The sequence below is a fragment of the Anopheles marshallii genome, chromosome 3, assembly GCF_943734725.1.
Source record: "Anopheles marshallii chromosome 3, idAnoMarsDA_429_01, whole genome shotgun sequence".
Classification (NCBI taxonomy): domain Eukaryota; kingdom Metazoa; phylum Arthropoda; class Insecta; order Diptera; family Culicidae; genus Anopheles; species Anopheles marshallii.
Genome location: NC_071327.1, coordinates 76,954,054 through 76,970,721, shown reverse-complemented (window position 1 = coordinate 76,970,721; position 16,668 = coordinate 76,954,054). Strand labels below are relative to the sequence as shown.

Genomic DNA, 16,668 nt, shown 5'->3' with positions numbered 1-16,668 from the left:
GGTATCGAGCTAAACTTGGCCGTCGTCGCTCGTCGTCCCAATGTCGTCATGAAGTGGGATCTTTAACCTTTTTCTTATGGTGGTGTAGTAACATTTTAAAACAGTGTTTGAAAAAAAATAAGTCTTTTTTTTGTATACAGCAATGTTTATCAAAAATGGTCATCAATGAAAAGAGCATTAACACGAATAATGGATGAATTTACAAATAATCTATATATTATAGCTCCTGTTAAACCCAACCGAGTACACCGGAATTAAGGTTCCCGTTTCACGGCTCAGTGTCTCGCAACCAATGCAAATTGCGGCTTATGTTTAGTTACCTACAATTATCAGTAGTACGGCTCAAAATTTCCCCTGTCAACTAAAAATCTCACATCAAAATTCCTGCTTATGAGTGGCTGCTTTAGTGCTCTTTTTGCTTTTGGTCCGGTGGAACTTTCCGCACGGGGCACATGTTGTTTATGATCGGTTTGATAAGCTGTATCATGGGTTGTTCGATGGCAAGAAACACTACCAACCCACCACTGAACGCCAGCACGGTTACAATGTACAAGTAGATCACAAATTTCGGTACGCTGATGATGGTATCGATCGATTCATTTAACAGTAAAAACCGCATCACCACATCGTGCAGCACGTAAGCACTGTACGTAAGCTTGCCGAGTGCGGTCAGTATTTTCGAGCTGAGAATTTTGCGTATGATACCTATAAAGCAAACAAAGGTGGGATATGGTTTATGTTTTTTCACACTCATGCCTGTGATGCTTACCTGGAGGTGTGATAATGCACCGCACGAAACAAACGGCCACAAAAATACCGATGATATTCCGATAGAGCGCACTGTACACGGATACCCAGAGGTTGGGTTTCGGTATATCAATGGTGTACCACAGCGGGATGGCCACGATAACTCCAATAAGAACGGGCGTCACACATCTGTTGATTGTTGCATAAAGCTGGAAATGGATTTACACACAATTAAATCTTGTTTCAAAGGACGTTGGTGACTTCCGGCACTACTTACCAAAGATCGTTGTAGTTGAATGCGGTTGTTCTTCGTGGCATGGTGAAGATATCCGGCTATTAGACCGAACAGATAGCAACCGCTGTTTGCATAGCTGGGTAGATATATTCGCCGCAACCAGGGTTCGTACATGACAAGAAACTTGACTTCACTGAAAAACATAATAGAACAGTAAGATTACAAACGGAAAACCCCAAAACTTCTTTAGCATGGATACCTCAGCTTGGCCGGCAGCACAGGATGCAACCTGTGCTGGTTTACGATATAGCCCGGTATTACAAAAGATGCCACCACACCGCACAGAAACACCGCACCAACACGCTTCGGCCATCGGTTGATCACCAGAAGTAGCGCCATCGCCATCAGAAACAGTTGCAAATCGGCCGCCAAATACCAGGTGTGCATCAGGCAGAGCTCTTTCGGCCACTGGAAGTTGTTGACGAACAGCAAATTAGCCCACCAGTTCTGGCGGCAGATTGCATTTTCCGCCGTAAACAGCCGATACCCGTTCAGGTTTACGTCGAAGCGCACGTTCAGGCTGACGGAGAACAGCAGGAAGTACGCATAAACCGGCAGGAGTCGAAGCAGGCGGTTCAGTGTCTTGTTCCCAACGTACCGCGCATCAATCGGACTTTTTTCGGCATCGCGCAGAAAGTTTACGCTCAGCAAATAACCACCGATCGTGAAGAACACCTGCACCAGGAAAGCGTTTGCCGACAGGTACATCAGGATCGGTGCGAAGCTAAACAATTGCTCTATTTCGCCAAAGTTCTGCGAAGGAGCGGCACCCGCGATCAAGAAGTTGTGCAACACAATCACCAGATGGTTGATGATCACGCGTAATCCATCGATGTACAGCAGGTCCCGGTGCAATGCAGAGTCCGGTTCCGCCAGCAACCGATTCCAGTTCCGTCGCAAGGAGAATGCGGAAACAAATACATTATCTGAAAGCAAAAAATCATATTCCCGATGTGAGATGTAAGCTTTTAAGTTGTTTCCATTTCCATTACCGGTTTCGCTTACCTTGGTTGATCCCGCCGACGTCTAGCACTGATGTTAGCACTAGCGTTACTACCAGTGTCCCCGAAATAGCTAGAAACACCAGTTCCAATAAATCTGTGTCGATGTAGAGATGAAGAATGAAATCAGCTGAGGTTCGTAAACAGGCTAGTCATAGGCAGGCAATGCCAATGCCGTGCACATACCGAACGGACGGGCCGTTTGTTTGGCAGCTTCGGGTCGACAGTACTCCAGCGCAATATGGCCGGTAATGTTATAACGCGCGCGGAGTCGCTGGTTTACGCACACATTCACCAACGTCTCGTACCTTCGCTTATCGTCTTGCATCGTGGGAAACAGCTCGTTCGGAATTAAAACCTAAGTAGACGAATTAAGCCATTTAACGAGATTTGTAGTTCACGGTTAATAGCCGGCCGATTAGACATGCTTGAACTGCGGTGGAAGCTGTTGCACCTGAAAGTTATGCAGTTGCCGATAGCTTTCCATGATCTTTTGTATGAAATAGAGGCACATGGAAACGGAGCGATTTGAATGAACTCGTAAATTCCATGTGCGCATCTCACGCCGTGCTTGACTGTTGAACGACGTGAAAGTGGCACTCGTAGAACAATTGATTTTCCTTGCTAATCTTGCCGGTGAATCGTTTTTCTAGGTGTGAGTATTTTACGGTAATTATTTCATAAACATTATGCAATTGAATCACACTAGCAAATGTAATTAAAATGTATTGACAGATCAGACTAACGATACAGATTTCTCCTTAGTATTAAATTCTTATGTTAGCTCGGTTATGAGTTTGTATAACACAATTAACATTCTGTCCATGCTTGGCTATTCACTGAACTGTTGGAGACGTTTTGGGTCATCCATTGATCATTTGCTGCGGACGATCGCAACTGACAAATAGGACGATTCATGGATAAAATCGCATACTTCTACAACTGGTGGGATCGATTAAAAATTCATTCCTACCAGCTTCTACAGAGAAACTATAACAGCAACCACAACAATTAAGCAAACATAAATCACGGCATACTCACGGTAAAGTTGACTGGAATTTGTGGGTGATAAAGCGACTCCTTCTGGGCTACGGTTAAACCCTCCAGCTCTTTTTCGCACTCACGCAAACAGACTCCCAGCTCCAGATGATGCACTCTGTGCCTGTAGACGATCCGATCCAGGCTCTACACAAACGGAAGGATTAGCCTACGATTACCACCACATGCATTCTCGCAAACGACGATCACTTACTTCTGTTTGTGGCACTACGATATCGGCCGGAAATTGATCCACCCGCAGCACAGCACGGGCGTAACAGTACACGGACGCTTGGGCCTTACAGTGGTCAAAGTCATCGTAAAGAAAGATCGGTGGTATGGAGTGCGGCTCCGATCGAACGATCAGGACGGCGCTAAGGAGCGCTAGTAGCACCACGGTACGATCCATTACTGCGAAGCGCACCAGATCGCGTCTTATCGAGCGAACCTGTTCTCCGAAAGTGGCACCGATAAACTGAACAGCGTTCCTCCGTGCCACCGGGTGCTGGGTCTCGGACGATCAATTTACAATGGTAATCGCGTGGTATGAGACATTCTACCAGTATTGGTGTTGGGGTGGCAAGCGTGCGCGGATTAGTTGATGTTTTCTCGATGCGCGGTCGGGTGTCGAGAAAATGTTCGATGATTGCGTTGTGCGCCACGCTCATTATGGACGGTGTCAAAGCTCAGACGAATGGTTTCGCTATTAGGACAAGATCGCCAGAACAAGATCGCCTTACATATATCATACAACAACCGAATGGTCGAGATTGAAAACCCTCTAATTCAATGCAAGGACATCAGGCGGTGCTCGAAGAACTGCTGCGAAAAAATATAATTTTATGCATATGCAAATTAGTGGCGATACTTCCAACGACCGAAGGTTCAAAATTATGGCAAAGGTTGCGAAATTGCTGAATACACAACACTGTCAATGCATTGAGACATTCGCTCTATTGGCCTAGGAGATGGTCCACGTTAGAGAAATGTTTAACTGTATACATAGACATCATTATATTATGGAAAAGTTTGTGTATCACAACAATTATTTTTAAACAATAAACAAAGTTGACATACATTGACTCAGAGGTTGTATTGTGCAAATGATGCCAACAAACAAACCCTTATAGGGAGATCGATCCCGTCGCATCACAAAATTGTGGCACGTACTGAGAGCCAAGCGTCATCAAGGTAATGCCTTCACCTTAGGCCATCTTACTTAACCTTTCCCTGGCAGGTAGGTAGAAGGAGTGCACAATAATTCACTAATATGAGCTCTTAAGTGTAACCGCAGAACGGTGCGGATCAGAGAACACGAGTAAGCGAGATAGGGGGGATCGCCGGGCAGACGACGAGCGGTAAACAAACATTAAATCAGAAAGTTTATAGTCACCCCTAAACGGTTATTCAAACAACTTTACACGATCGTTTGCGTGCCGGTGTGCAAAAATGTGCAGCATGTATGCGTTTTAAAATGTGTGAGTTTGTGAGATCGGCTGAATCGTTAATCGCATGCCTGATTGTGATGCGATGATAAGATAGATTTGTTTAATTGAGAACATTCTATAACTGTCGTCGCCGCCAGCACGCGAAGGTATTTGAGCACGCAGCAGGTGGAATAGTAGCTGATGACAGATTGTCAAAAATTGTTCCCTTTAGGTTTCGATCGGTTCGGTAAAATAAACATTCCAATCAAATATACAATGATCGACCATCGTAGGAATCAAACAAGAATAAACGAACGATTTATGTCCATTGTGCGTCGTGACACAAGCACGTGGAGGCACTTCAAACACTGCCACATGTTTTTGGCAGTGCATAAAAAATGGCGTTGGTTCGATGCTTGACAGAACCACAAAAAAAAATCGATACGCGCGTTACAACTTGTAGGTCTTCTCCCACACGCTCACCCGGAACCGGCAAAACACAAACATGCATGAGCGGCATCAGTAACTGATAATTACTAGCCTCGAGTTCAGGTTGTCGGGCAGTGTGTACAATCTTTCCACCGGCGTCAGTGTGTTCTGATCACTTACAGCTTCCAGTAGCACCAAGAAGATGATCGACGGTAGAAAAGTTCTAGTGGTAGCGTTACAAATTGTGATCCTGTCCGTGTATTGTGTGACACCCGAGCAACACGATAGACTGCCGGCACTGTACGAACTCGACGACTGGCACAGCTGTGACATAGCACCGGAAAGGGATTGGTATTGCATTGTGCGTGTAATACTGACAGGCGATGCAGTGACCGGTTCAAGTTCCCATTTTGAAATTAATGATCTTCAGCGATTCCGAAGAACGCTTCTAGATAGAGGACTTTGTTTGACATCTTCACAAAGAGATGCATCTAATGTTAATGCCGCATTAAGAAGCAACAGTTTTCCAACAGCGTGGAACAAATTCGACCGATATGTGTTGAACCGCTCGTACTTTCCTCCTGCGATGCATCCGGATGTGCGGACGGAGCTAGCCGCGAGTGAGGTGATTAATCGTCGAATAGCGTCACAGTACGGTGGACTGTCGGCGTACACGGAGATAGAATACTGCTTGAAAAATGATCCAAAGCCGCAGTTTGAGCAAGCGATAACTGTTGCCCTGGCAATGACACTCGTGCTTGGCTGTGTTCTGCTACTCAACGCCCGTCGCTGGCTCGGGAAAGCGTTTGCACCTCAAACGGAGGCTAAATCGATCAAGCAGTTCGCATTGTTCGATGCGTACAAATGTTTCGGCTCGGTTGGGGTAGTTATTGCGCACTGCTGTCTTTTCGGCCCATTTCTGATGCCGATGAGTAACATTGAACGGTTGGAGGAAGTGAGTTGTTTTACACAAAAATAGTACATTGATCGCCGGTATTCGGACATTCACTCACCAACGCCTTCTAGTCCATAGCTCATCCGAACGTGAAAGTGTGGCGGCTCCTTTGTCCCTTTCTGATGCTGGCTTTCTTCACGATGAGCTCCATGCTGCTGACGGTGAAACTGTTGCACGCCAATCCCACGGATCGACCTACATTCGGTGCGATCATTATGAATCGCTTGATAAGACTGGTGCCGCTCAATCTGCTGATGGTCGCCTTCGCCACGTTCGTGTACGATCGCTTTATCGGTGGTGGGCCGCTCGGCGCGCGTCAGCTGATCATGGAGCAAGGTTTTTGCCGATCGACCTGGTGGATGAACGTGCTGTTCATTTCTAACTTCAATATGCACAAACCGGTAAGGTGGCATTAGTGTGCGTGCGTGTGCGTTGCTAAACGACACAGGTAGGGGAAAGCATTCATCTTTGTCGATCTCCATTTACAGTGCCTGCCAGACTCGTGGTACGTCAGCTCGGATTTGCAACTCTACATACTAATTACCCTCGCAATAAAGGCAATGTTCAGGTAGTTTAAAGATAAAGAAATCCCCATTATGATCTTTCTGCTTAAATGTTATCCTCTGTTTTTAGAATACCAAAACACACCGCTCTGATCGTTGCATTCATGGCTGCGAGTTCCTTCCTAGGGCCCTTCCTCACTGTACTCTGGACTGATTTTGATCCTGTAGGACCGGTTAATCTGCACGAAATGCGTTTCTTTTTGCTCGGGAGCGATTTCATGAGTAAGCTTTACACACCCTTCTACAACAACCTTGCCTGGAGCGTCTGTGGCATGATAGCCGGGATCGTATATGATCGATTTCAACGAACTGATCCTCATTCCGGAACACAACAGAAGATATTGCATCGCTTAAATCTGGCCGTTATAATTTTACTGGTAATGCTCGGATTGTCCATTTCTGCAACGATCGCGGCATCTAACGATGAATCCCAAAACAACCGTTTGTGGTTAGCGTTTTGCTATTCCACATACAAACTTTTAGGTGCATCCCTCATCGCTGCTCTTTTCTTGCGCATTTTACTGATAGAAAAAGGTATACTGATCGTGCGTTCACATGTCCCAATTGGACGATCTATATTAACTCTTTTTGAAATTGAACATTTTGTCAATGCTTTTAGAGATCGCCATCCCACCGATCGCGAGAATTGGTGCCACACTATACTACTGCGTTTACTTCATTCATTTCCCGATCATGCGCATCGTTTATTGCAGTGACATTGTTAAGGAGACAACAGTGACGACGTTGCTTTTGGTAATGTAAAAATGTGGACATTATTTCACGACTGATGTAAAATTGCATGCTAACACGATTGATCTATATTTCAGCTTCAAAAAGCATTGAAAGTGTACGGAATTACGTACGTACTGTCCGTGCTGCTGCACTACACGTATGAAAATTCAGCAATCAAGCTGCTGCGACGCATTTTCTTCGGACGAGTTTAAATTCTGCCGGACGACACCATTATGACAACATATCAGATTTCTATGGGGCTGTTAATATGTTATGATTGATTTTTTTACAAATGATAATGTACTGATAGTTTAATAGACCTTTTTTAAAAAAAATATTCATTTAACATATTTTTTCCCCAAACATGACAAAAATCTGGTCAAATATTTTTGAATTAATGTAAACAACGGTAACACGAATAATCGAATGTCGACATAGTCACGATCGTCGTTCATCGTCTAAATCGTCTCGTGTATTGGTGAGGGTAAGTGGATTTCGAGTAGCGCGGGAAACAGCTTAAGCTAATATACAGGGTTTCTCAACTTCCAGTAAAGCTTCAAGGCATTTCACGATGAATAAAGACAATTTTTCATGTCTAATTCTTGGAACATTTTTATAAAAGTGCCTTTAAAATTCTCGATGGCTATAATGATGCTCGACATACCATTAATTGTCTAGATAAATGAGGGACTTTATCAAAAAAAAGAAGTTCTAATTTGATTCGGGAACATACAGAAACATATGTAAACAGCCTAAAGGATTAAGTAAAGGTTTGGACTTACTGGAAATACACATAACCAAATTTATACAAACATATTTTTGGGTTATCTTCGCTGTACGGGTGGCATGATGGTAGCGGCAGCGGTCTTCATACGAACGGACCGTACCAAAATCCCAACCGGACCAATCCCCCGTACGCAGGACTTACTATCCAGCTACGTAAATAAAGTCACAGAAAGCCAGAAATGGCAGGCCTAGTCCTCTTGAGGTTGTAGTGCCGTTAAAGAAGAAGAAGATCTTCGCTGTATAATAACGTTCAACAACATGTGCAACAAATTAAACAAAATAAGACAAAAGTATTGGTATAGCGTTTCGGGAAACATTTGCATTGGCCCAATCAGAACGTTAGCGCGCACGCATTTATTTAAAGCAGAAGCAAAGACACAAGGTGAAGTGGCCATCTCGAGCCCGGGTAGAGCTCGAGTTGAGTGTTCAGAGTAAATAAATAAAGCATTTTTTTTCTCTCCCGTTTCAACAAACCAACCGTCGGTATGGTCTCCGTTCCGGGTTTGTCCGAAAATCCAACGATTCAAATACAATTCAGCATCCGAACGGTACACATCTCCCTTTCCGGACCATGGGCTGGCCAGACGTAGTTATTGTGCGAATTGTTGTGTTCTCAGTGTTTCTTGCACCGTGCTGTGCCGTCGCAGTTGATTCCAAAGGTGACCCTTGTTGTTTGTTAGAAATTTAACAAAAGTGCATGTCAATGTGTTTGTTCTTGGAATATCCTTCGCAGATGATTATGAGCTGATGCCACCGCTGTTTGAATATGAAAATTTAACCGAGTGTTTTGAGCAATATCCTTCGAGCGTTTACTGTGTCGTAAAAACAGTTTTGGCACCAACGGAAGATTCAGAAGTATGGCGCGCCATACAGGTAAATGCAATCTTCTAAACAGGATTTTCAAAAACTTATCATCTGGTTCTGTTTTCTAGAAACATTCCAAAAATCCATCCTACCACGAACACTCACTCCTGGACCGGGGAATGTGCGTAGAACCGTGCGTTAATCTGGTGAACAGCTTAAATTCTTCCGCTATAGCCACATTCGACACGACACGAATTACGGTGGAACCATACGTAGGTGTTTGCCCGAATGTTTGAGTGGCTATTGTCAAGTGTTTACAATGGTGTATTTTGTTTCGTACCTTGCAGCATCTTCTTTCCATCCCATCAGAACGAGAGCTTCCTCAACATCAGACCCGGTACGGTAGGATCCTCAACATCTGTGTAAATCATTACCTCCGACGCCACTACAATTTGTCCGGATATTCCGAGCTCGAACGATGTATCACAGCTGCGTCCCATCGTCCTGCACTTGATGCGTATCACGTGCTGTTCTTAATGATCGTTGTGTTTCTGAGTGGTGCTGTTGGCTATGCAACCTATACCGACTGGCACTATAGAACGACGGCTTCCCTCAATAATAATGAAACTGACCCGGCAACAACCCAAGGACATACTGACCGTGGTGGCCTTTGGATGGAGTTTTCCCTACGAAGAACCTGGGCACAGCTGATGACCGCACCAAAGTCCAACCTTCAGCGAGATTTTGCCTTCGTTGAAATCTTTCGCATGCTGTCGGTGTTGATCATTCTTGCCATTCACGTGTCCATGTGCTTTACGGCGGGACCGACGGCAAACATGCGTCCCTTGGAGGAATTTTACGGATTAAAGCTCTCACTGATCGCCGTTAGTGTGTTTCCCTTTCAGGTGCATACATTTTTCACGATCAGTGGTGTCATGTTGGCCGTACATTTTCTCGAATATGCCTCTTCCAAGGCGAACCGCATCGGTTGGTCATTCTTGTGGAAGGGTATTGTAATGCGTTATATTCGGATCTTTCCCGTCCTGTTCGTGGTGTGGTTGTATCAGGTGTCCTGGTTTGATTGGTTTGCACGCGGACCGGGTGACTATAGGTACTTTGGCCTCGAGAAGGACAACTGCCGAACGAATGGATGGCTTAACTTTTTGTTCCTCAACAACTACTTTAAGTATAGCAACATGGTAAGCAGCTTAAGGGTATGTTTAACGCATGTTCCCCAATTTCTGATGTATTCTGTGTTTTCGCGAAAGTGTATGCAACAAACCTGGCACCTGGCAGCCGATTTTCAGTTCTTTCTTGCCGGACTTCCCTTGCTGATGCTGATCAACCGTCATCCTCGATTGCTTTGGCCGCTATTAACTATCACAACAATCTTTTCGTTTGGAGCTCCGATCGTCAATCTTTACCGCCATAAACTGCCTGGAGTCATCCTAACTAACTTCAAGTACGTATATCCTGGCACATCTCTTGGAATGTATAATCAAATTCCATCCTCCTCAGGCAACTTCGTTTCGTGTTCTACGCTCATCCTGCTCTCAAGAACGACTACATGCTATCACACCCGCACACCTGCAGTTACTTCAGTGGGCTGTTTGCTGGTTTAGCGTACCATCGCTATCGTACGGCTGTGGTTCCTGTTCTGGCTAGTGGAAACATTGCATGGCTATTCAAATGGGTGCCACCGACGATGGTCGTACTGCAAGCCATATTTTCACCATTGTTCTATGGCTTAGACTACAGTGAACCGATGCTTTGGAATGCCGTCTACGGTGCGATCCATCGCTGTTGTTGGGGTGCCATGTGTGCGACGGGCATTCTGTACGGTGCAACGGTATGGCAGGGACGCCACTCATGGATACACTTCCATCCAATACTCCAGACACTCAGCAAACTATCGTTCGGAGTATTTATGGTGCAGTTCAATGTGTTGAAGAGTCTAACACAAAACGCTACCGGCAGGGGAATTGATTTTAGCTGGACAATTTTCGTAAGAATGGTGCTAAACGAAACAAAAAAGGATGGGCAAGTTTACATAATTCTGGCACGACCTTCTCTCCGTTACAGTTCGAATCTGTCGCCTATACGTGGATCGTTTGCTACGCTGTTGCACTTGTACTAGCTTTGATGGTCGAACTACCAGCAGCAGCCATTTTTAAACGAATGTTCGGTAAGATATCGCTAAACTGTTGTGAATTATTAGATTAAACAGTAATTATTCTGACATGGTTTTCTTCGCTTTCCACAGGCGTAACTAAACCTCAACAATTTGGCAAAGAAACGAAACAAAGTTCTATAAAATCAGAATGAACAACGCAAAATTTCCATCGTTGGGGTAGCAGCCCAATTGTTATCTCTATTATCCTTTAGCTGTAAGTTACAATAATAATTCTAAACAATTATTCTTATACATATTTTGGGTTCCCAGATGAATAGCGATAAAGAGAGAAAAATGGTTAAAGGATTCCATCTTTTCAATCAATTAATGGTAGGTACACAAGTTTTGGATTGTGTACTTTCTTCTAAAAAATGTCATAAGAAAGCTGGCTGCTAGTAGAAATAAAAATCACTTTATCAGCACACTTTACTACAATCTATTCTGGTCTCCGCTGTATGGTGGAGCCATTTTTATGGCTTTTTTCTACTGTTTTACCGTACCGGGAACCATCACCGAAGATATCACTGAAGTGTTACTCGATTGCACCGTTGCTGCAGCTGGTGTGGTTCTACGTTGATTACCGGAGGAGCTTAACAAAAGCTTGAAGAGAACGTCGAACGGTTTCTCAATCAAGATGAACGCAACCAGCGCGATCGCGTATGACAAGGTGAATGTTGAGCAAAATGTTGAAATCTGAAACATAAAAAAACAACAAAAATGATAAATCGATTTCAAATGCCACAAGATCACAACACATACGATCAGTTGCAGATTGATGCGTGTATCCTCCGGGTAGTTACTGAACACTATCTTTAGTACCGACATCTGCACAATGTAGAATCCGAACCCGAGCCGTGCCATTGCACGAGTAAGAGCATTCCCGCTAAACCATCGACGAAGGGCTGACTTTCGGTCGTGGAATGTAAGCAGCAAAAAAGCCATCGCATAAAATGAACCTATGGATAGCTTATGCACCCCGGAGAGAATTGACATCCAGATGGAGGGTTTGTTGAACTGCATCATATTGTAGAGTGGTGCCTGCAGGGCAAAACCGATGATCGATATGAACGCAAAGGTAAACAGATTCCTTATCTGGAAATAAAAGAATTGTCGAGTTTGTTTGGTTGTTGGCTAACTAAAGTTTCCATATTCCAATGGTAACTCTGGTACGATACTTCACCGTCGCGAACGGAAGGGTCAGCTCTTTGCGTACGATCTTATAGTAGAGTAACCCTGCAATCATGCCGGCAAAGAAGCTGCAGCAGTGCGTCTCCGTTGCTTCGTACGAATTCACAAAATACTCATCGTACCACAATTGATATTCGTTTCCTCTGCAAGGTGTTGAGCAGAACAAAATGAAATGCGCTTCTGTACTTGTAGTGTGTTTGATTTTGAGGATACTAAATGTACGTACTTCATGGTTAGTGGCATCATTACATCCAGCGCGTACACGTACGTGTTGATCATTGGTAGTATGAAACCTACAACACCCAGTGAGACTGCTGTCCAGAAGGTAGCTTTCGGAAACCGCCACAGTAAGGTCATCACCACCAATCCTACAACGAATAGCTGGAAGTCTACGGCCAAGTACCAGGTGTGTATCAGGCACTGTTCCTCGGGCGTATAGTAGTTGTTGATGTACAGGAAGTTGATCCACCACTTGCGTCGACATATCAGCCGTACTTTGGGTATAATTTTGTATGCGGATGGAGTGGTCAGGAAAGTGTCGTAGCGAGATACCGTGAATAGCATCAATACAGCGTACACTGGAAGTGATCTTGAAGTAAGTGAAGAAAACAAGCGTCAATTTGGTGATCATTTATGTGGGAGGGGTGCTTACCTTAGATAGCGATTAATTAAACCGTGCCATAGTATGCTGATGCGAAAGCGTTTATTTTCCGTGTGATCTAGAAACTGGACCACCAGCAGCAGTCCACTGATACAAAAGAACATGTCCACTTGAAACGGTATTATGGAGAACATCATCTGCGATAGTGGGTGAGCTGAAAACTGCGTGCATTGGAATTGGATTGGAAAGTTTAAATACATTTTCACGGTTAAACCAACGAAAGTTCTCCATTTCACCTGCTCCATCGCGAGTGGGTTCTGTGCAGTAAACATAACCATCCCAATAAACACGTGCAGCAGCAGTATGAAGGTCATCGTCAGCACGCGTATCTGGTCGAGAAAATCCAGATCCTGCTGATATTGGCTGTGTGTCGCCCGGTACGTTAACCGCAGCCAGTTTCTGCGTATCGAAAATGCCGTCGCCATGGTTTCCACTGTGAATGTAAGCAATCAGCTAACGTTTGGTGAGTGTCGCGTAGCAGTACGCGGATGTGCTTGATGTGAACATACCACGGCTTTTTGGCGTTTTTCCGTAGTGATTTTCATCGGTGGAGTTCCGCGCCAGCCAACTATCGTAGCACTGTGACCCGATCGCTAGCAAAAGCAGGACCACGAGCAATGTAATGTAACAAATATCGAGAATATCTGCAAAAGAAAGTGATCATTATTAATATTGCGTTGTCGTTCCTTTTCGTGCAATACAAACATACCCATAGGTCGTTTCCAGTTCACGTTGGTAGTACATTCCTCTATTTCGACATATCCACTAAGGTTGTAACGTGTTCGAAGTTCATAATTTTGGCACATATTGATCAGGTGGCCGTATGTTTGGCGGTATTGGGTAACGTTAGGAAGCAGCCAATCCGAAATTACGTACTGGAAGATGAAGAGTTAGCATTCGAAATTCTATCGCACACGTTGCAGTGGTCACACTAATTGGCCAAGTATACACAATCTTATCAGCAGCAGATGCTTTGGAATAAATTTATTGGCTTCCGCGCCAATTCATGATTATGCATAATTTATACCATAAAGATTTATGGTTTATGGTTCGTACGCTTGAGGGTATGCAATGTACGTGTTGGTAAGCTTCGGAAATGTTTTCTTTTTCTTGCAATTTACTTAAAATGTATAAATTAGGAACATTAGAAACAACCTACCCGTTTCGACACGTTAAACTTTGGCTCATAGAATTTGTCTGCCGCCGGGCCCAGCTTTTCCAACACGCGCGTACACTGCTCAAGACACACACCACGCGTAAGCACATCGTGATTGTACTGGAACGTGTATTTGGAGTATTTCTGCAACAAGAAAAAGTTCCAACACAAAGCAAACCGCCCAATTAATCCACTGTGATCTTCGATGATCTTGATCGATCATTAGTTTCATTATTTACTTTAATAAGCCTCCATATTTCCGAACGACTGTCCGGTTTGATCACCACCTTCGCGATACAGAACACACCGTCCGGTTTGTTGTGGAGGCACTGCTCAATACTATCGTACACATGCAGTTGAGGAATTTTCCAATATTCACTCTCTAGGAAATAGATTTTAAAAGAGGTTCACAAACACGCATGATTACAAGTTAGCAACTTTCGCTTCTTCCACCGATTCTAATAAACGGAACTCACTATTGTATCCAAGCAGCACATCAAACGCATCAACCGCTGCAACATGCCACCCAACACACAGCACTAAGATCACAGAACGAAGCATCGGGGATGTGGAATTTCTTTGCCCAATAATCGGAAACTTTATCATCATATTTGCACTTCACTTCTTTCTGGAATATGAAATCCTTTATGGCCAAGATGTCAGCCAGCAGGAATCGACGATCGAACAGACGAAGCCCAAGAATAGCCGATCGATGTGTTGCGCTTCGTCGTCCAGCAGCGACTGGACATGACTGAGCTGGACAGAGAAATGATCGAAAGGCGATCTCGAACCGGGCGGTGCAACTATAAGATCCAGTATAGCAAAAAAGAACACCCGCAGGTGTTGTGCAGGTGTTTATGACGTGCCGTCTCTGTTCTGGCGATTAGAGCTAGATCGAAAGGCAGATCTTCCCACTCGGCTATGTCTTCGTTTGCTTCATAGCTTCGCTTGAATGAATGTCTGAGGCGGAAGTTTTCCTTTATGCTTAAGGCGTTGTGGCATTTAACTCTTTCACTGAGACTGTCTTGATTATGAACAAAAGCCACACTCGAAAAATGGATGGAGTTATTGATTAATTCGGTAGCAGGTTTTTTCGTTCACTGGCGACTTCTACTACCTGGTTATACTCCCTCTTGTTTTCCTTCCATTGTATCTTTCTGTTTTTTTTTTCAAATCCGTCACGTATCGCGTCACGGGCAATTTTGAAGCTTTCGATTTCATCTCGCCCGCTTGCAAACAAACCGATGGTTTTCTTTTTTGTCCAGCGAAGCTTTTCGTAACATTGACCTAGTGTTTTAGTTTATTAAGGGTGTTTGCTTCTCGCCGGAGATTGTTCCTATTAGTTTTATTGGGCAATGCTATTTTCACGGCTTTTCTGGCGATGATGGAAACTGTTTCATGTGATTTGTGTTGGGAGTTGTTTTCGGAATGCATGGACAGTTATGCGCTAAAATTATATTATTTGTTTTAATTATGTTATAAAGTACGTTTTCCTTCTATCATATCATTACGCACAAGTTTTCCTAGTTGTCATACTCATGCTCCTCATGCATGGAAGGGAAACCCTTGAGCTATGAATCATAGAAATTTTCCCGGGATAAACCGCGAGATGAATACAATTAGGCTCTAAGTTTGGGCGAACTGTAGTAGTTATGATTGCATTACAAAGAAATACGTTGTGTTCGTCTCCTGCAACATACCGATGGTTATACATCTCGTGTGAGCAATGCCATTGTACATTGCGTCAGGAGGAGAACCCGGCACGGTGTACGCATTGTGTACGACTTATTCGCATCATCTGACACACTGGCCCACAATGCCCAACCACAGCAATACCCCATCCACCTGGCACATACCCACACGCTAATTGTTGAAAGCGAAAGTGTTGAAGATATTCATGTCTTTTTTTTCTTTGGCAATTTAGTAAAACGCACACGAAAAAAGGGTAATCGTATGAATCTTTGCGCACCATTAGAGTGTTTAAACTTTGCTGGGGCAATGAGTTTTAAAATTGCCACTAATGAGCATCGATCAACAGTTACCACCACCTTCCACAATCCGTGAAAATAAACGGACGAAATTGAATTCAAGTAAAACCACAAGAAAAGGCTCATCTTTCGCATTTCTACTTCTGCGATGTTTTTCGCATATTGGCACCAAAGCTCTAATATTTTACAACATGCTCTGGGTGCGAACCATCTCTTCCCCGTCAAGGTCACCAGCTGATCATCTTACCTTGATCGCCACAGGCCGGTCCCGCGGTGTATATGCAACGCGTAACGTCACGCACTGGTCGCACCGCCGAACCGGTTATGTTCGCGGACCCGTTATGTCGATTTTTTTTTATTGTTGACACTGTGGAGACGGCAAAGAATTTGCTGAAAAGATGTGCTGTGCTGTTCTGCGCTGTTAACATCCGCAGAAAACATCACAAAGATCAAGTTATCTTTTAAAAGCTAGTCGTGAAACGAGATGATCCACGAGCGATCGATATTGAAATCTCGTGGCGAAGATTAACCAGTTCGGTTCACTGCGTTGACCCGTCTGACAAGGCGTGATCGACAGTCGGATCCTGCACCCGTAATTAAACATCCCTGACGGCGGGATACAACACTGCCTGGATTAATAACCAGTATTATAATAAAATCAACGCAACCTCAATCATAGTATGGTGAGATTAATGAACAAGCATCCAAAGATAAATGATTCGACT

At 44.1% G+C, this 16,668-nt stretch overlaps 4 protein-coding genes across 4 annotated transcripts; 2 read left to right on the top strand and 2 right to left on the bottom strand.

Annotated features, from left to right (window-relative positions):
* Positions 1-403: 403 nt before the first annotated feature.
* On the bottom strand, positions 404-3,490 carry LOC128713174 (nose resistant to fluoxetine protein 6-like). The gene is made up of 9 exons (XM_053808034.1): positions 3,296-3,490; positions 3,085-3,228; positions 2,468-2,533; positions 2,230-2,401; positions 2,048-2,140; positions 1,242-1,968; positions 1,025-1,175; positions 770-956; positions 404-705 (listed from the first exon to the last, which is right to left on the bottom strand). The coding sequence occupies exons 1-9, from the start codon at positions 3,488-3,490 to the stop codon at positions 404-406; spliced, it is 2,037 nt and encodes a 678-aa protein (XP_053664009.1).
* A 1,649-nt stretch (positions 3,491-5,139) lies between these two features.
* LOC128713172 (regulator of hypoxia-inducible factor 1-like) lies at positions 5,140-7,399 on the top strand. Its single transcript, XM_053808033.1, has 6 exons — positions 5,140-5,892; positions 5,964-6,293; positions 6,381-6,460; positions 6,526-6,989; positions 7,075-7,208; positions 7,283-7,399. The coding sequence occupies exons 1-6, from the start codon at positions 5,140-5,142 to the stop codon at positions 7,397-7,399; spliced, it is 1,878 nt and encodes a 625-aa protein (XP_053664008.1).
* A 1,914-nt stretch (positions 7,400-9,313) lies between these two features.
* On the top strand, positions 9,314-11,046 carry LOC128713171 (O-acyltransferase like protein-like). The gene is made up of 4 exons (XM_053808032.1): positions 9,314-9,976; positions 10,046-10,239; positions 10,296-10,626; positions 11,041-11,046. The coding sequence occupies exons 1-4, from the start codon at positions 9,314-9,316 to the stop codon at positions 11,044-11,046; spliced, it is 1,194 nt and encodes a 397-aa protein (XP_053664007.1).
* Positions 11,047-11,433: 387 nt separating this feature from the next.
* On the bottom strand, positions 11,434-14,564 carry LOC128711248 (nose resistant to fluoxetine protein 6-like). Its single transcript, XM_053806115.1, has 11 exons — positions 14,432-14,564; positions 14,195-14,337; positions 13,959-14,099; positions 13,509-13,674; positions 13,309-13,443; positions 13,036-13,232; positions 12,791-12,960; positions 12,365-12,727; positions 12,131-12,281; positions 11,710-12,042; positions 11,434-11,643 (listed from the first exon to the last, which is right to left on the bottom strand). Exons 1-11 carry the CDS (start codon positions 14,562-14,564, stop codon positions 11,434-11,436), a joined length of 2,142 nt encoding a protein of 713 aa, XP_053662090.1.
* Positions 14,565-16,668: the final 2,104 nt, after the last annotated feature.